The 19,943-nt window shown below is 42.1% G+C and overlaps 2 protein-coding genes across 2 annotated transcripts; both read right to left on the bottom strand.

Annotated features, from left to right (window-relative positions):
- Positions 1-4,877: 4,877 nt before the first annotated feature.
- LOC121975597 (scopoletin glucosyltransferase-like) lies at positions 4,878-7,005 on the bottom strand. Its single transcript, XM_042527338.1, has 2 exons — positions 6,891-7,005; positions 4,878-6,657 (listed from the first exon to the last, which is right to left on the bottom strand). The coding sequence occupies exon 2, from the start codon at positions 6,492-6,494 to the stop codon at positions 4,986-4,988; it is 1,509 nt and encodes a 502-aa protein (XP_042383272.1). The 5' UTR covers positions 6,495-6,657; positions 6,891-7,005; the 3' UTR covers positions 4,878-4,985.
- Positions 7,006-11,047: 4,042 nt separating this feature from the next.
- Positions 11,048-12,495, bottom strand: LOC121978412. The gene is made up of 3 exons (XM_042530761.1): positions 12,490-12,495; positions 12,252-12,386; positions 11,048-11,887 (listed from the first exon to the last, which is right to left on the bottom strand). The coding sequence occupies exons 1-3, from the start codon at positions 12,493-12,495 to the stop codon at positions 11,048-11,050; spliced, it is 981 nt and encodes a 326-aa protein (XP_042386695.1).
- Positions 12,496-19,943: the final 7,448 nt, after the last annotated feature.

Raw genomic sequence — 19,943 nt, 5'->3', positions numbered from 1 at the left:
GGGTCGGGTCGTTACAATAAAAAGGTGTCTTTTATTGTAACGACCCGACCCATTTGGCGACCGTCGACCGTGCCGTTACATTTACCTCCCCCAGGATTTGAACTCTAGACCTCCAGGCTTAAGTACTAGAGTTTATGAATCCTGGTAGCCAAGTGCTCACTTGGCTACCAGGATTCATAAACTCTAGTACTTAAGCCTGGAGGTCTAGAGTTCGAATCCTGGGGGAGGTAAAAATCCACTGGTCAGGGGTGGAAAGTCCTAGTGAGTAACGACACGGCCGACGGTCGATGGTCGACGACCCGAGGGTCGCCAAATGGGCCGCCAAATGGGTCGGGTCGTTACAATGATAAAGAGGGTTAAGTAGAGGTTACCTTTATTTCATCTCACAATGACTTGCATTATTTTCTAAATACAAATGTGAGATGATAGGATGATACTAATAATTCACTTATGCCTATGACATTTTGACAAGTTATAGAATGTATCAAATTTTTGAGTAATCATAGACCAACTATGGGGAAAGCAAATATTTAATTAATGGACATCTTACCCATAGATCATAGTTGGACATTTAAAATATTTTGAAAATAATTCTATGTTTTATTTATAGTGAATAGTTATTTTGAAACATATGAATTTAAAACTAGGGTTTAAATTGATACAAACTTGTATTTTTTTTATGACTTTTGAGATTTGATCAAAATTTCAAAAATACTTTGACTTTTCATGAAAACATATTTTTCCTAGTTAAAAGACATTTCAAGAAATATGTTGTCCAAATTTCATGATTTTTCAAATTTTCTAGAATTTTTTATGAATTTCTGAAATTAACTTCAGAAGGCTGAAATTCAGTTTCTGTGTGTACCAGTCGACTGTGTCAGCTACCAGTCGACAGCCTTTTGGCATTATGTTGCTTTCTGAACTCAATTTTTTGGTCAAAATTTGGTCATACTTGATGCCATAGAATGTATGATTGTTTGGTACATTTCTTTTTATGGTATCAAAGGGGGAGAAATGAATAAGTTAGAAACCTACTTGTGTGCAAAACTTGAAAATTAAGGTTGAGAGCATATGTTTAAGGGGAGCTTGGTTTTATGCTTCATGTTTACATATTGCTTATAATTGTCAAAGTTATTATTTGTGTCTAACTTAAACATATTGTCATATATCAAAAAAGGGGAGATTGTTGGTGCAATCAACCCAAGATTTGGAGTAATTAAAAATATATGTGTTTCTAAATTATTGTTACAATAAATTTATTTAAATTTTGTCATTACAATACAAGAAAATTTTGATGAGCTCGGCATAACACAAAGGAGTTCATGTGTTAGTGAGGAAATTGAGTCATCTGTCGATAATAATTTAGATTTATGACTTGTAGCTAGTGGGGAACAGAAAGAGGGAAGGATATTGAAATGAGTTCTTTAAGCGAAAATCATAAAGTTTTTCGAAAATCCTTTTCTACCCCAACAGCAGTCACAACTCCAATCAATACCTTGACTAAAGAGGTTTCACATTTGAAGGGAATGATATTAGAAAGAGATGAAGAAAGGAGAGCTCGAGATGTAGAAATGAGAGGTAGAGATGAAGAAATTAGAGCTATGCATCAACAACGATATTTTATTATGAGACATTCAGTTAAGTTTGCTCAAAGTCAATTTCCTTCCAATTTCGATGATAATAGTGATGATGGTGACGACAATGATAGTGGTGATGGATCTCCTTAGATGAATATTATTTATCTTATATAATTAGTATTTTTGAACATTAACTATTTAATTGTGAACGTTCTTTTTTTGTTAATACTGTTATTTTGTTTCAAAGGTTGGTCAAACATAATGAAAATCAATGTTGAAATAAGTAAGTATTAATTTTAGTATTCATATGTAGTAATTTTTTTCTTGTAATCAATGATATTGTTTGTATTTTTATTTTATACAGGAAAAAAAAGGATATTGGAAGATGGAGAAGATTATTTTGGTGATGTTTGAATATTAGATATTTGTTGATGTACGGATAGTTTAAAACTTCTTGTGATGTTTAGATTGTATGGATATTAGATCGTTTGTAATGTTTGGATTTTGATATATGAAATACTTGGATTGTATAGATATTAGATATTCTGGTGTTTGGATTTGATGTATGAATTGTGATTTGGTTTAATGTATAGTTTTATTTTGTTTGATATGATGTGTTGGGTAGGATGTGTATGGATTTGATGTACAATTTGATAAATATTGTTGTATTAACTAGATTAAATGCAAAAAATGGTTAGTTATTTAACGACGAATTTAGTCGCAAATCTATCGTAATGTATTGAAAATAACTATGACAAAATCTACAACAAATTTAGAAATTTGTCGTGTATTCTGCGATAAATCTAAAAATTTGTAGTAGAAATTTATGGTGATTTTCAAGATTCGTCGCATATTTCAACAACGAATTTAGTTATTTAACACAAAATTCAATGACAAATTTCTTAATTCGTCATAAAAATCATCAACAAATTTGAAAAATCATTAGAAAATTTGTGATGAAATAAAAATTCATCGCAAATCTGTATTTGTAATTTCCAATTAATTTTGCGATAAAAATTAAATTCATCACAGAAATTTTTAATTTTTATCACAAAAATAAGCACTGAATTTGAAAATTTGTTGGAAAATCTATGACGAAAAAATAGTCACAGATCTGCGTTTCTAATTTTATGATATTTCTAACTAATTTAGCAACAAAAATAAAATTTGTAGTAAAATTTGAGATGAATTTTTTTCGTCTAAAAATTTAGGGACGATTTTTCTACAACGAAAATTTTTTATCATGGATTTCATTGCAATTATTTTTTAACGATTTTTTAAATTCAACATAAAATTCATCGTAAAACTTTTTTTTTTCAATCGATTACAAGAATTGATAAAAAAACAAAATAAAATAAAAACCTTCTTTCATTAAGTGGGACCACCTGCAAGGGAAATTTTTTTAGTTTTTGTTTCTGTTCTTAGAATCGATTCAAATCGAATCCATAAAGGATCGATTCTTTATAACTTTAGTCAATTAGAAATAATTCTAATTAATTAGAAACGTATTCTAAACTCTAAATCCTAAATTATTATGTGACGTTTAAGGTTGACATCAATTTTAATCGATTGAAAATTTCAATCTACTCGTTAATTGATTCCAATTGAGTCTACTATATTTCTAGAAGAAAAATTCTCAAGCAATTAATAGTAAAATTTTATCACAACTCAAAACTTTTAATCAATTAGAAAAATTCCTAATCGATCAGGAAAAATTTAATCAATTGACCGATCAATTCCAATTGTAATCATTTCTGTGTTTGATTTTAAAGTGCTTAATTAATGGATGAAAATCCCTAATCAATTAAGTAGTCATAATCAAACATGTAATTAATTAAATCAATCGTGTATTCGATCTTCGTTGAGTCAATCGATTGTCAAACCAACGCAATCAATTAGGGCCAATTGATCGATTAAGTCAATCGATTCCTGATAGTTTTGTTCGCAATTTTAGACTCAATAATCGATTGGCCGACCAAGCCAATCGATTACACTATCGTGCTTTAACCGAAAATTAGGTTAAACGGCGATGGTTTTTGATAAAGAAAGCTATAGTCCATTCGTTGAGAGATTAAAAATAAATTATTTTTTTTTAAGATAGAAATTTCATTTCCTAAATTTAGAAAATCACTATTCATCAAATCTAAATTTAAGACATAGATAAGGTAATTAGTAGAGAAACTCTATCTTAAATTTAAAATAAAATTTTTGAATAAGATAATTGATATCGATGCTATAAGTCCAATAATAATCAACCGACTAGCGAAGTAACAATTCGAAACTCTCAAAGAACTCTCTTTTTATTTTTTTTTATGTTTTTTTCATCATCGCTCAAGCTTATTCTCAATCTGCGATCTCAGTGGACATATTGGCATCTGCAATCCACCACCAGACAAGCTAACGGCAAATGAAACTGCAATTTGCCTTGTTTAGAATTTTTGAGAAATAGACCTACTCATGTTTTTTCTGCAAAAATTAAAAAGAAATAAAAAAGAAAAAAAAAAATTTAACGAAATGAAAAATGCATTTCATACATCTCCAATGCAAACTTTTTATAAGATTTATAAAATTAAAAAAACTCAACAAAAAAAACTTTAATGAGTGAGAAGATAAATTTTGAGATTTTTATTTTAAACAGATTTAATTTTTCAAACTTATTTTTTTTCTACTATTAATCATTGAAAAATTAATATTACATGTTTGACTTTTTAAAATTATTAATTATTTTATTTAATAATTAAATTTTATCACTTTTCCTTTGAAAATAAATATATTTGATAAATTAAAAAAAATACAAATGACTATAATTAAATTAAAATTCATAAATTAATTAAATATTAAATAAAAATTAAAAATTAAATTAAAATTCATAAATTCATTAATTTATTAATTAAAAATTACAAATAAATTAAATGAGAATTAAATAAAATATTAAGTAAAAATTATATAGAGATATAAAATGAAAAAATAATAAATAAAGATGTGTGATTTATAATGTAGGACCCATAAAAAAATTATATAGAGATTTTTTTGATTGGAGAGAATAGTAAATTCTTTCATTTGGTATTGACATGATATATTGAAAATTATAAAAGAATTTATGGTGAAATTTAAGTATTGAAAGTCCCCTTAGTTGAAGTCGCGTTTCCCTAAATTATACGTGGCAGTTGGCACTGATATTTTCCTCCAATGAATTTTGCAAGCTAATTTGCCAGTCGATAATATTTATTATTATTATTTGGCTTTAATATATAAACTTCTCTAAAACAATAAATTTTAAAAAAATAAGAAGTGCGTCCCTTTTTAGATTCATAATAATTAAGATAAGCATTAAGGCATCGGGTACCAATAGGATCCATACTTATCGTCCTACATTTTTATTAATTGCGACTAAATTGGAGTAATTGATTAAGCTAATTGGCTCTCTACCGTTCCACGGCGGCCCGCTGCCACCAGTTCGTCGATCAGATTCTCCAGATCTTGCTGCGACGACCCGCCCTCCTCCACCGCCGCCCTCGCCGCCGCCGCTAATTCCGTGGCCTTCTTCGCGGCCTCCTCCCTCCCTCCGCCCGCCTCCATGAACCGCGTGACAGCCGAGGCTATGGCCTCCCGCGGTACCACCGTCTTCTCCGCTTCGGCCTCGGCGCGCGGCCCCTCCCACACCCGCCGTCCCGCGCCGACCACTTCCACCACCAGCCGCTCGTTGATGAACTGCTCGAATACCAGCGGCCACGTCAGCATCGGCACCCCGGCGGTGACGGCTTCAAGAACAGAGTTCCATCCGCAGTGGGTGAGGAAGGCCCCCACGGCCCGGTGGCCGAGGATGGCCACCTGCGGTACCCAGCCCCGGGCAACCAGTCCCCTCTCCTTCACCCTTTCCTCCCATCCCTCCTCCATCCATTCGTTCTCCTCCGCCGCCCTCACCGCCCACAGGAACGGCCGGCCCGATGCTTCCAGCCCAGCAGCTAGCTCCCGCTGCTGCTCGTCCGTGAAGAAGCACCAGCTCCCGAAGCACACAAACACCACCGACCCCTCCTCCCGCTCGTCCAACCACCGCAGGCACTCCTTTCCGGTCGCCTCCCCTGTTTCGCCTGCTCCCCGCTCGATGCCTGCATTGGCGGCCAGCGCGACAGGGCCCACGAACCAGGCGCGTCGGGCGTCCACCCGGCGGTACTCCTCGCAGTACTCGCCTTCGAGGCCGCTGAAGGTGTTGACCACCACGCCGTGACACTTCAGCTGCGCCTGCTTCATCCGATCCCACGCGGCGGTCATGTGATTGGGCGTCTTTAAAAAGCTCGGGAGCTCCGCCCGCGGGATGGAAATCGACCTCCCTGGCAGACCCGGGACGGTCACGATCGGAGTAGGACTACTACTCCCATTGTTGATGGCTAGCTCCGACCGGATGCGGAAGAGGTTGTTCATGACGAGCTGGGGGAAGCAGCCGACGGCGTGGAAGGTAATGCGAGGGATGCCGAGGTCAGCGGCGATGGAAGTGGTCCACCAGTAGGGGATGTCGGCGACCACGGCGTCGGGGCGGTGGAGTCGGATGAGTTCGTCGTGGACGGACTGGGCGAGCTCGACGGCCTTGTGGACGCGCCAGGTGTCAGAGGCGGGGGTGGTAGCGATGTTCTCAACACCATCGGGGAGCCCGACGGAAGGGAAGGGGAAGAGGAGGAGGCGGACGGAGCGGCCAGCGGCGGCGGAGCGGTCGAGGGTGGAACGGATGAGGTCGGCGTTGGCGGGTGTGAGGACGAGTGTGGGCTCGACTCCGGGCCGACCGGCGAAAAGGCAGGCAAGGTCAACCATGGGAATCATGTGGCCGGTCGCGAATAAGGGGATGAAGAAGACGCGGAGGGGCGCGGTCTCGGTGACAGCGGCTCCATCGTCGGAGGTGGCAGAGAAGGATGCGGCGGCCATGGCGGAATGGATTAACAATGTGTAGAAAAGGGCAATGGTATTGGTGGAGGAGGAGTTGATGAGCAGAGCGAGCGCCACTCAGGCCATTTCTCCGGCGCCATATATATCTAGAGAAATCATAGGGAGGACGAGAGGTGACAAGGCGGCAGCGACTGTGCTTTGCCTGCCACGTTTAAATGATCCCAATTTAATTGCGAATTTCTTTTTGCAAATTTATGAAGTGCAACTTATATTTATAATTTATTTAAAACATTAAGGTAATGCGTTAAATTTATTTATTGTTAACATATTAGAAAAAAGTCAATATGGTAAAAATAAATATAAATATTAATTATTTTTAACAGATTTGCTATGGGGAAGAAATCTCATTGCGGTGATACAGAAATAGAAATTCACCTTGCAATCCAGGAGATGACGCCGAAATCTTCTACTAGCTCTCTTCTCGTGACATGATGATTCTTGCATCGAATAATATGCGTCAGAGGAATCAAGAGTGCTCCTTTCCTTGGGAACTCAAGAAGTCAGGAAGTAAAGAGCTAAAAACTCGAGACGTCGGACAGCTCAAAGTTGACTAGGAGCAGGATCTCTGATCCGTTTTTAACGGATCAGATCCTGATCCACTATATTAATGGGAGGAATTTAATGATCTCTATTTTTTAAATTGATGGGATCATTGAATCTCTTCGATCATTATCCTGGATCCAGGCTGGATCATAGCAGATGGGACCAAAAAATCTCATCTGGTTGATTCGATCGTGCTGTCACCCCTTCTAGGGGTGGGCCTTCCTAATCCCTACCCCGAGTGGGCTCCCTCTCACCTCTGTGAGGGGATCGGCACTGCTCTTAAGAGCAGGTCGAATCAACCTTGCTCGGGATGCTTAGCAAGTCGGGAATGAGCCATGTAGATATATAATCTGGAGTCAATTAATACCGATTGTATCTATATTTAGACATAAATTTTATAAATAATTAATAATTAGCTATTGTACAAATATAATAAATAATATTTAAAAAAAGTATTCATAAATTTATATGTGTTAACAAAATGAATTTACTAGTGTTAAATTTTTTTTATTCTTTATATAAATCATTTATAGCTCTGAATATGTCTAAATATTATATACATTTTATCTTTTATTATTTTTCCATTTTGATTTTTCTCAATATATATATTTTGAAATTTTCCTTTTCCCATGTTTTTTAAAAAATATTTTTTCAAATTTTAAATAAGGGGCTGAGCTTGCACACAGTTCGTCCTCGACTTATAAATGTTGTCAATTCATAGTGCACCTAACCCGAAATATAAATGCACCAATAGAATTGGCGCTTTTGGTCCAATTCAATCATTATGATATATTCTATACACATACCTTTCTACACTTTATTTATTTTAATGGTCAGCTATAAGCTGACTTGTGGTTTACTACTTTCTTTTAGATAATTACACTACATTCTATCTTTAACTCTAAAGTATGCAAAAGTATTTTTTTTATTGTAAAAACTAATTCAATTTCACCAAAATAATACTTAATTATTTGATATTTCTTAAAATCTTTTTCAAAAGTCAAAATCCATTAAACTTTTTACTTCCTAATTGTCTTAAATTTATCATATATTAGGAAGCACAAACATCCATGAGGAACATCTATGAAGTCAGTGAATAAGAACGGATCTATTATAAGATAGGTGGAACGTATCCCCTAAAAATGAAGAAAGAGTTTCAAGATAGTTTATTAAAATATCCTTAATATTTTAATCTAGTTCTAATTATATCCTTATAATTTGTTCTGAGCTATTTATATCCTTCATGTTTTACAAACTATCTTAAATATATCCTCAGCATCAACTCCTTTGTTAACTGATACAGAATCAGTCACGTGATAGCCACATGACTAACTTGTGACGAGATTCTTAAAGAAAAAAAAAAGAGAAGGTCGGCTTCGTTTCGTCTTATTTCACGATCCCCCTACACTAAATCCTAATTCTCGCGGGATCGTTGGCGGTGAAGTCGCCAGGCGATGAAGACGTCTAACTCCGATGGTGAAGATATCTAACTCACGGACGACAGTGGTACCATCAACACGCATCGGTAAGTTGCCTGTGAATGTGTTTTAACATTTGATTCATTCAAATGGCTGGCAAAATGTGACTGCATCTTGATTTAGAGGAGTTGAGGGGATTCCAGAGTTGAGGAGACTAGATCTGAGGAGTTGAGGGGATCCCAGAGTTGAGGAGACCAGATCTAACGGGCTAACAAGCGGGCTGGAAAACAAATCGTGATCATCAAAATCGAGCAAGAGAAGAATGAAGAGTAAATAAGTTTGGAAATAGTGAGCCATTTTAGGGATTTTAATATGTGTTTTTGATTATTTATTGTATTTTGGAAATAAGTTTGAAAAATTTTGTTGCAATTATAGGGAAAGACAAAGACATATGTTGTTTTTCTTGGACGAAATCCTAGTGTTTATAGCACTTGGGAGGAAACGCATATGCAAGTTAACAAATTTAGCAGAGTTATACACAAGTCCTATAAAACTAGCGAGGAAGCAATAGCAATATTTACTACAAACAAAGAGAAACAAGCTACTACCTTTACCTGTGCTAAAAAGAAACCTTCGAGCTCAACTTCCAAATCAAACTCAATAGTTGCTTCGAGTTCTAGTAAACCCGACTAATTTGAGATGCTAGCTAAACTTATGGATGCATAGTCAGAGTTAGCAAGCATCGTAACCATTATTTAAAGGTTGCAGGGATGTTTAAGGACATAGAATAAGAATTGAAATCTCTCCGTATTAGAGATGATGTCAAGTAATTTTTTTATATTGTAATGAAGGTTTGAAATCTCTCTGTGTTAGAGATGATGTCAAATAGTGTTTTTTATGGTATAATGAAGGTTGATCGATGTATTGAGATAAACATCAAGTTTCTTTTTCACTTCATTGAAATGTCATGTTTATTATTTAAGAAATCATCCAAGAAATAGAAGGGAAATCATTGGCTAAATTGTAAAAGGTTTGTCATTGAGCAACGATCTAGCCAAGATCATATGGATCAAATCTAATTCTTGGTACATGCATCTATAACTTCAAGAACTATTATCTTGATCAAAAAAGATTATTGTCTCATTGGTTGCTCATTAAAACCTTCTATTTTTTTGAAAAATTTGTCCAGAAAAATGATTTGCATATAGACGTGGAAAATAATACTCAGAGACAAGTTCGTTGTGATCAAACACAGTACTTAGAGACAAGTTTTGTGACCAAATAAGGGAACTACCAAGTTCACAAAAAAATAGACCGAGATAGTTTCTACAATGCATATACTACATTACATCTACTGAAATGCATTACATCTATTGACATGTATCTACAAAAAATTATCTCAATACATCACTGCATTACATCTACTGAAATGCATCTACAAAAAATTATCCCAAAACACCATTGCATTACATCTACTGATTCTGAAGATTCACAATTGAAGATTCTGAAGCACATGTAGTTGATTTAGTCTTTGAAACAAGCCTTGTATTTCCATGGCTCTTCTATCTTTGATAAGCTAATGATGACCTGAGTCCAGAAAGATTCACAAAGTTTTTTCTCCCTTTCACGATGCTCTGATCAGCTAACAATGCTCCGACTCCAGTTGATCTTGGTCTCCCTCTTACTCCATTTTACCCACCACAAACCGACCTTCTCACCTGTGTAAAGCATAATAAGGGATCTTATTAATTAACAGCAGATTGTACAATAGAACTAAAAATTTAGATATTAACACCAAACAACTTAACAACAGAATATTAATAGCAACTTAAATAACAACAAGTCTGCCCACTTTCAAAGCAGAATATTAACAGCAAGCAACTCAAAACATAACAGCATCAAAGCAAAACATCATCAAAGCATAACAACAACTTAAATAACATGGATTAAAGATTGAAACCAAGAATAAAATTCGGATATCCAAACCTACAATTTTTTCCTTTTAATTTGGCTTGAATCAACAATAGGCGTTGTTTGGCTTTGTTGTATCGAATGTTCTTACATAGTCTCCCTGGGTTCCCTGGGTGGCCAAATTCTCCATATTTTTTTGCATTTATTTTTTCTTCTTACTCCATGTAGATGTGTTTTGCTAGAACTAGGAGGTTTATCTCTTTCCCTCCTTCACAATTTAGCAGGTCTACCCACTTTCTCTTTAAATATCGGAGGTATTGGAGATGACAATGAACATTCAGGCTATAAATCAAAACCAGTAATTGGCAAAATAGATTTTTCATAGCATTTCTTATATGTCTCAACCCCATAATAGGAATGCACGTAATCAAGTGGATCTTGATACTTGTATCAAATTGCACACACCACATGTTGGCACGGGATGCTAGTTAAGTCCCATCTCTTGCAACTGCACGAATTTGCACCAAACTTGACTGTGTGCTGACCAAATGGTCCATTGATCTGGAAATGCATATGATCAACTTGTATCAGGCTATGTTGTGCCGCGTCATTGCAATTTTGTGCCAAAATCTTTATAATTTTTGAACAAATCTTGTTGTCTCATTTCTCAACCTTTTCTCTATGAAGTTGAAATCGAACTATGAGTAAATTTCTTATAACTTCAAACATCAGAATAATTGGCTTCTCTCTGGCCTCCAAGATAAAACTGTTCAAGCACTTGCACATATTATTCAAAAGTGCATCACTTTTGGGGGTTATGGTAAAATGTGACTTGGACCAATGTTCCTTGGGTTTCTTAGCCAACCATTCGTACACTTTCACATCAATTTGTTTCATCTCCTCCATCCTATGACGAAATTCTGCAATTGTTGTTGCTTTGGCTACGGTCCAAAGTGAATTTCTAATAGACATACCTGGAAACCCTTCCCTTTTCATGTTGCTATGCAAATGCCTAATACAAAAACAATTCTCAGCAGCAGGAAACAATCTTTTGAATGCCAAAATCAGCCCCTTTTGTTTGTATGACATGAATGTCCATCTATGTCCATCTCCAATGCCTATATCAGGGTCTAACAACTGCAGAAACCACATCCAACTATCTTTTGTTTCTCTTTCAACCAAGGCATAGCAAATAGGGAAGATATTATTATTGGGATCTAGCCCAACTGCTGCCAGCAATTGTCCACCATTCTTACTTTTAAGAAAGCATTCATCAACACCAACAAGAGGTCTACATGCTTTCTTAAATCCTTCTTTGCATGCAGAAAAATAAACGTACATACGCTGAAACGTTGAACCATCTTCATCCTCAGTTAATTTTAAATGATTGTGGCACTTGGATCTACCTTCATCAACTCTGCACAATAATTTTGATCCTGCTAAATTGCTGGCTAACAGACCCCTGAACCATTTTAACAACTTTTCTCTTAGCCAAGTAAGCTATTTTCCTCGAAACACTCAATCTTAAGCTATCGAAAATCTCATCTTTGAAAACTATAGTCCCCAAATTTGAATTTGATTTAAACTTGTTGACAAAAGTCTTTCCTAGCTAAGTTGAGGTTGCATTTCTATTAGCATCATCCCAAAAATAATTGTTGTATTTGGATTGAAAAATCTTAATCTGCCAACAACTATCATGACCCATTGGTGACACATGAATCACCCAATCACAACTTTTATTTCTGCACTTTCCCTGCAACCTCTTCTTATCCACTTTAACGAACTTAACAGACCTTCCTCGTCGAATGCAATGACTTTCAATGGCAAACTTAGCTACATCTTTTGAGCTAAAAATTATACTAACCTGCAAGTCAGAGTTTTCTGCATCCTTAATGGGGTTTAACAAAGGAAATGTCTGGGCTTCATAATCATCATCATCAGAATCCACATCACTAATTAATTCATCAATATCAATACAATTAGCATCACCTTCTACATTCTGCAAAAATATTGATATACTTAGTAATTATTAAGAATAAAAAACTTGTAAATATTGATAATATGTGCAAACAATCCTTAAACAAAATGCGCAAAAAACCAACCTGCATGTTAAATAAAACCCCATTTCGAATTACTCTATTATCAATAGCCACTCTATTTTCCAGTATTTCGACATCATGATCAACGTGACTATAAAAAATCCTATCATCTTTATCAAACTCATACCCACTGTCATGAAAAGCTTCATCGTCCTTGATCCTGTCCGAACCAGGAGTCAACGGACACTGGGCACGTGGCGCTCCCTGCTGGATCCTCGAGCGCTCCGGCGAACCTGCAGCAAAACTGAGTCGGGAGGGGTGTCCCGGCGACGGCCCTCCGATGCTCAAGTCAGGCAAGGAATAACGAATAGGTGGCTTCAAGATGAAAATTTTCATACCTCCGGTGAAGAAATGGAGGCCTTATATAGACCTCTCGAAGAAGCCTGGGCGCGCCAGTCGAAGCAACCACCTGCCTTTGACCATGCCCAAGTATGGGTCTGTCAGAAGGGCCATGCCCAGATATGGATCTGCCAGGAAGACGTCCATGAGGCCATACTGCTACTGTATCAACCTTCCCATGATGTGACGGCAAGATCCTCCATCGTGTAATCTTGTGTACGGCCTAATCATCAGACATTCTTCTGCTGATATCCCATAACCCGAGCCGAGCGCCTAGGCCGCTCGGCCACCTTTGTACCCTCGCCCCTATCCTGGCCGAATGGACCACCCGATCGGCCCTTCGGTCCCAGCCGAGCGGACTTCCGCTCGGCCCTTCGATCTTCCTGCCTTGGCGTCGGAACCCCAAGCCCATGGATGGGTTATCTCTAGCTCCGCTCGGACCATTACCCGCTTGGCCAGCCCTCCATCCGTCCTTAGGTTGGGACCCTTCAGAAGGTGGGCCCCGCATTCTTATCGCCGGATCACTTGCCTTCCCTTCAAGTCTAGTCGAAGGAGGAAGTGAGTCTGACTGACTGGACCATATGTGTCCGAGCGGGCGGTCGCCGTCTTTCCGTAGTTTATAATATCCATGGGGCCGTTCGGCCCTTTTGCCAAATTCAGCCGCTCGGCTCTTCGTTTTGGTTGTCTTGTCGCTCAACATGGGTGTTTGCTTGTCTAAATCTTCTCGGAAATCGTGCAATCTTTTTCATTAAGGCTAAGCGTGCGCGGTATGGGCGCATTAATTGTGCTTGATGACAGGGCGCCACGTGTCGACCATTGTGTGGCGGCGGCGTCACTTACGATGGGACGCCCCCGTTTGAAATGGACGGCCCGATGGCGTCCTTGTCCTTCTTGACCTGGATCGGACGGCGGAGGCCGACGGGCCCCGGCTGTATAAAGTCTCAGTTCTCCTCCTCTGCCGTACGCTCGCTCGTGCTTCCTCCTTCTGCCTCCTCTGCCGCTGTAGGCTCCGGCGATCCAGTCCCACTTTCCGGCTACTACCTTTTCCCCGGTGATCTTTTCCGCCTGTTTCCTCCTCAATGAGTCTTCTTCCTTCACTTACTAGGTTTTCCCTGCTCATTTCGCCTCTTTCGCTCCCCTTCTTTCGATTTCTTGCTATTCTTTCGCCTCTTCGAGATGGCAAGCTCCTCCGAACCCGCTGTTGGCGTTCAGGGCCCTTGGTACCTGACCATGGAGAGCCGATTTGATGAGGAGGGTGCTCGGCGCTTGGTTCGGACGTATGGGATTCCTGATGACCACGAAATAATTATAGCCAACCCGACCGACCGGCCACATGACCCGCCGATCGGCACAATTTGTTTCTTTTTAGATCAATTCCAGGGCGGCCTCAGATTTCCTACCCATCCCTTTATTTTGGAGGTTTGTAACTATTTCCGCATCCCGCTCGGCCAACTTGTGCCGAATTCCTTTAGGCTGCTGAGCGGAGTGGTCGTCCTCTTTAAGTTGCACAGTATTCCTCTTGACCCTAAAATATTCCACTTCTTCTTCTACCCCAAACAATCCGAGCCGGGCACTTTTATTTTCCAAAGTAGAATAGGCTTTAAATTTTTTGATAATATGCCGACCTCCAACAAACACTGGAAGGAGTTTTTCTTTTACATCCGACTTCCCGAGCGGCCAGCATTCCGAACCAGATGGCAGACCGCTGTGCCGACTCAGCCGGAGCTTGGCAAGTTCAGAAGCAACCCAGCCTATCTTCATGCGGCGAACTGGTTGTCCGGTCAGCGATACAAGATCGACCAGTTGCTGCTCAAGGGGGTGTTGTATATTTTCGGATTGTCTCCCGTTCGGGCAAATCTCCCCTTCCGCATGAGTAAGGACCCTTTACTCCCTTGGTCTTTTTTTGTCTAATTGATTTTAATTTCTTTTATTGCAGCTGAAGTCATGTGGCGTTCCAAGGCTACCGCTAACCTGAAATTGAAGTCCGTGGAGATTGAAGCGGCTACGAAAAAAGAGCTCGCCGAGCGGGGACTCATCCCCAGCCGCCCGGCGGATGCAGGAGAGGGGGGGGGCACAGTCCGCCCCTGAAACAGAAACTGCCCCATCCGCTTCAACGGATCCACCATGGAGGTTCGGCGGAAACGTCGAAGAGACCCCACCTTCCGACCCAAGGGGAACCACAGCGCCGATCGGCGTAACCGCCCGACCGCACGCCCACAGATCGGGACCCCGTGGCCTCGCCTATCGCACAGCCCTCCGGCTCTCCTCCCCGAACTCGCCGCCGCTTACGTCGGTTGGGCGAAACTTCCACCATAGGGGAGTCCCCGCATCAGGCGGCCGCGACTGAAGAAGCGCCGTCCGGCCACCCTACCATCAAGACCACCCTCCGATTCCCGTCAGAGGAATATTTACTGTCTGCCGATCGGCCATCGAGCCCCATTCACGAAATAACCCTGACTGGTCCGCTCGCCAAGCTCTTCGAGGACGCCCAGATTCAGGTGGCCCTTATGACGCCCAAGCAGCTCGGCGATAACAATATGCAGCAGGCCACTCAGGTAAACCCATCTTCATTCCCGTGTCATGCTATTGTTTGATTCCTGACATTATTATTTCCCTTACAGCGCTGGGCTGAGCAAATCACCACGAGCCATCGGCTAGCCGAGTTGGAGGATCTCCTAGAAAAACTCCAAGTGTCGGGAGGTCCCACGGCCGAGCGGGAGAAACAAGCTCTTGAGGCCGAACAGAAGAAGGCTGTCGATCTGGCTGCAGAGGTGGCTCGACTCGAAGACTTGGTGAAGAAGCGGGACGGGGACGTGAAGCGCGCCACAGGTCGGAAGAGGCGAGCAATTGCTGATCTAGATAAAATGAAAGTTGAAGTCCGGGCCTTAGATCAGCAGTCTAAGAAGCTAGGGGCCGAGTTGGATGCCGAGCGGGAGATCCGTTCGGCAGAACGCACAAAATCTGAGATGGACTTGAAGGCAGTCCAAGATACCTTAACCGCTTCCTGAGCGGCACTCAGAAAATATAAGGAGGGCGAGCCAAGTCGGCTAGCAGCAGCGCGCCAGGAATACATCCGCTCGGAGCGATCTGGCGAAAAGTTTGGTGGCAACGTCTCCTCAACCTTCCTCGAGGCGGTCAAGGTCACCACGGCGTACTTCAAGAAGGGGGGGTATCTTCCTGCTGACCTGAGCATTCCCCCTCCCGAACTGGCGGCCATGATTGACGACATCCCAGACACCTTTTTTAATTTTGAGGATCCGGAGTGATGCGGGTTATTTCAAGCACTTTCTGTACTTCATCCGCTCGGCGGATGTAAAATTTTTGTACGTGCCGCTCGGCATAATTTTTCTTCTAATGAAACGATGCCCCTTTTCCTGTCTTCCTACTCATTGTCCATAATATTCTTCTGTTTGCTTAACATTGATGCTTGTAAAATTTTTGCCAGTCATGCTCTTAAGCTTTCTCCCTCACGCGTCCGATCGGCTTGGCTCATTGCATAAAGTCCGAGCGACAAGACCTACTCACTCTGCACGTATCCTGCTTGCGTGAAGTCAACAAACGCCGAGTATCGAAGGACCAACCCCCAATCGGGCCTGAATGTTTTAATATTTGTAGTTTCCGCGGTTTCTTACTCGGATATTCGTTCTTCCGCTTGGTATATTTATAGCCGATCGGCGCGGCTCTCGATTTTTAACGACGGGGCTCGTCGGCGCGGATGTTTATAGCCGATCGGCGCGGCTCTCGATTTTTAACGACGGGGCTCGTCGGCGCGGATGTTTATAGCCGATCGGCGCGGCTCTCGATTTTTAACGACGGGGCTCGTCGGCGCGGATGTTTATAGCCGGTCGGTGCGGCTCTACGGTTTAACGTCTGGGCTAGATGACTCTGGCTAATTTTGACGCTTCCGTTCAGCGAAGCTTTTTGCCCTCCTTTTTATCACTTTTGGTTCCTTTCACCCAGCTCGGATAACGTACTCTTGGCCGAATGGCTCAGGGTCTGCTTCGTCGAGCATCTGGGCTAGGATAATATACCTCCGTCCGAATGGTACGGGGCCTTCAATTTTAGAGCGCTTGGCCCGACCCATTTACCTCCGGCGGAGCGGCTCGGGGCCTTCGTTCTTTTGTTGGCAATGTCTTATTTGTTCTCTTGATTTTTCGTTTCTTCATTTCAAGTATTCAGTCGAAAAAAAGTACACAAGATGATTTACATAGGCACACCTTTCACCCTGCCCGGTAAGCCTGGAGGTGGTTCGCACTCCACGGCCTATCTAGCTGTCGACCTTCCTCATCCTCCAGATAATACGCGCCCGAGCGGAGCTTTTCGATGATTCTAAAGGGACCTGCCCATGGAGCTTCAAGATTGCCGACGTCGCCGACCGGCTTGACTTTCTTCCAGACAAGGTCGCCGATCTGGAATGATCTGGGAATGACGCGCCGGTTATAGTTTTGCTTCATTCGTTGTCGGTACGCCATCAGCCGAACGGACGCCTTTGCCCTCTCCTCTTCTACCAAATCCAGCTCCATGTTTCTCCGTTCGGCGTTGTCCTCATCGTAGCTCTGGATCCGGGCGGACTCCACGCCGACTTCAACTAGAATGACGGCCTCGCCACCATATACCAAATGGAACGGTGTGACTCCTGTCCCTTCTTTTGGCATTGTTCGGATGGCCCACAAGACGTTCGGCACTTCATCCGGCCAACTTCCTCCCAAATGGTCGAGCCGAGCGCGCAGAATACGGAGAATTTCCCGGTTGGCCACTTCAGCTTGACCGTTGCTCTGAGGATAGGCCACGGATGTGAAATGTTGCTCAATGCCGTAGCTCTTGCACCAATCCTCTAACATCTTCCCTGTGAACTGCCGCCCGTTGTCGGACACTAGTCGGCGAGGGATGCCGAACCGACAAATGATGTGTTGCCAGATGAATTTTTTAACCATTTGTTCAGTGATCTTTGCTAGCGGCTCGACCTCCACCCACTTGGAGAAATAGTCTACCGCCACTAGTAAGAATTTCCTCTGCCCGGCCGCCATTGGAAATGGACCGACAATATCCATTCGCCATTGGTCGAACGGGCATGAAACGCTTGACGCCTTCATTTCTTCAGCCGGTCGGTGGGAGAAGTTGTGATACTTCTGGCATGAAAGGCAGGTAGATACCGTCCGAGCGGCATCTGTTTGTAAAGTTGGCCAAAAGTATCCGGCCAAGATGATCTTCTTGGCCAATGAGCGCCCGCCCGGATGACCCCCGCATGATCCTTGATGTACTTCCTGGAGGATGTAAGCTGAGTCCTCCGAGCTTACACATTTCAGCAACGGGCGCGAGAAAGCTTTCTTGTAAAGCTGATCTCCGATGAGTGTAAACCGACCGGCTCTTCTTCTGAGGAGCTTGGCTGCATATTCATCTGAGGGTGTGGTGCCCGAACGAAGAAATTCTATAATAGGTGTCCTCCAGTCGCTTGGAAACGTGAGGCCTTGCATCCGATCGACGTGCGCCACCAGCAGTACTTTTTCAATTGGTTGCTGAATGGCAACTGGTGTTATTGCGAGTTTGGCTAACTCGTCTGCTGCCTGGTTCTCCGTTCGGGGGATCTTCTGTATAAGAACCTCTCGGAAAGTAGCTTTGAGCTTTTCAAAGGCCTCAACGTAGAGTTTAAGCCGAACACTATTGATTTCAAAGGTGCCAGAAAGTTGTTGAGCGGCCAACTGTGAATCCGAATAGAGAGTCACCCGGCCGGCACCCACATGCCGGGCTGCCTGCAATCCGGCTATGAGGGCCTCATATTCTGCTTCGTTGTTGGTAGCTTTGTAATCCAGCCGGACGGATAGGTGCATCTTCTCTTCTTGAGGTGAGAGCAGCAATATTCCGATCCCACTTCCGAGCCGAGTGGAGGACCCGTCCACATATATTATCCACATAGCTTCCGGCTCTGGCCTTTGCACTTCGGTCACAAAATCAGCCAAGGATTGGGCTTTGATCGCCGAGCGGGGCTGATATTGGATGTCAAATTCACTTAATTTTGTCGTCCACTTGATGAGCCGTCCGGACGCTTCGGGATTCAACAGTACTCTTCCGAGTGGACTGTTCGTCCGGACAATGATGGTGTGAGCCAAGAAATACGGTCGAAGGCGCCGAGCGGCTAGAACCAAAGCAAAGGCCAACTTCTCGAGCCCGGTGTAACGAGATTCAGCATCCTTTAAAATGTGGCTTAGAAAATACACCGGCTGCTCTTCGCCGCTTGCCCTCACAAGTGCTGAGCCTACAGCATGCTCAGTCGATGACAAATAAATATAAAGTGACTCACCCCCGCTCGGCTTGGCTAACATTGGCAGAGAATTAAGATACGTCTTCAATTCTCCGAACGCTCGGTCACATTCTTCGTCCCACTGGAACTTAGTAGCCTTGCGCAGGATCTTAAAGAATGGAAGCTCCGGTCGGCGGTTTTGGAGATGAATCTGGACAAAGCAGTTATCCGACCGGTCAACCTCTGCACTTCTCTTGTATTTCTCGGGGGCGGCATGTCTTGCAGAGCTTTCACCTTGCTAGGATTTGCTTCGATTCCCCGTTCGGTCACTATGTACCCCAAGAAACGCCCTCCTTTTGCTCCGAACAAGCACTTCTGGGGATTTATCTTGACTCCATATTTGCGCAGCGTTCGGAAGGTTTCTTCTATGTCCTTGAAAAGATCGGCCGCTCAGACAGACTTAATGAGAATGTCGTCCACATAGAATTCCAGATTCCGCCCAATCTGCTCCCTGAACACTTTGTTCATCAAGCGTTGATAGGTGGCCCCAGCATTCTTCAGTCCGAACGGCATCACATTGTAACAATACGTGCCGTCGGCAGTCACAAAGCTAACCTTTTCTTGATCTTCACGGGCGAGCGACACCTGATGATAGCCTTGGTATGCGTCGAGCATGCAAATCAATTCACAACCGGCCGTAGAGTCCACCAGCTGATCTATCCGGGGCAAGGGATAAAAATCTTTGAGGCATGCTTTGTTTAAGTCCCGAAAGTCGATGCAGACTCTCCACTTGCCGCCCGGCTTGGAGACCAATACCACGTTGGCCAGCCAGCTAGGGAACTGCACTTCTCGTATGTGGCCGGCCTCCAGAAGTTTCTCT

Source organism: Zingiber officinale, chromosome 4B, assembly GCF_018446385.1.
Source record: "Zingiber officinale cultivar Zhangliang chromosome 4B, Zo_v1.1, whole genome shotgun sequence".
Lineage (NCBI taxonomy): Eukaryota > Viridiplantae > Streptophyta > Magnoliopsida > Zingiberales > Zingiberaceae > Zingiber > Zingiber officinale.
This window is presented reverse-complemented; position numbering and strand designations above follow the sequence as displayed.

Bases quoted from the DNA above. Each gene is read 5' to 3' on its own strand.
- LOC121975597 (XM_042527338.1), bottom strand. From the start codon at position 6,494: ATGGCCGCCGCATCCTTCTCTGCCACCTCCGACGATGGAGCCGCTGTC.
- LOC121978412 (XM_042530761.1), bottom strand. The intron at 11,888-12,251 runs GTTAGTATAATT...CGAGGAAAATAG, and splicing joins CAGAAAACTCTGACTTGCAG to CTTACTTGGCTAAGAGAAAA.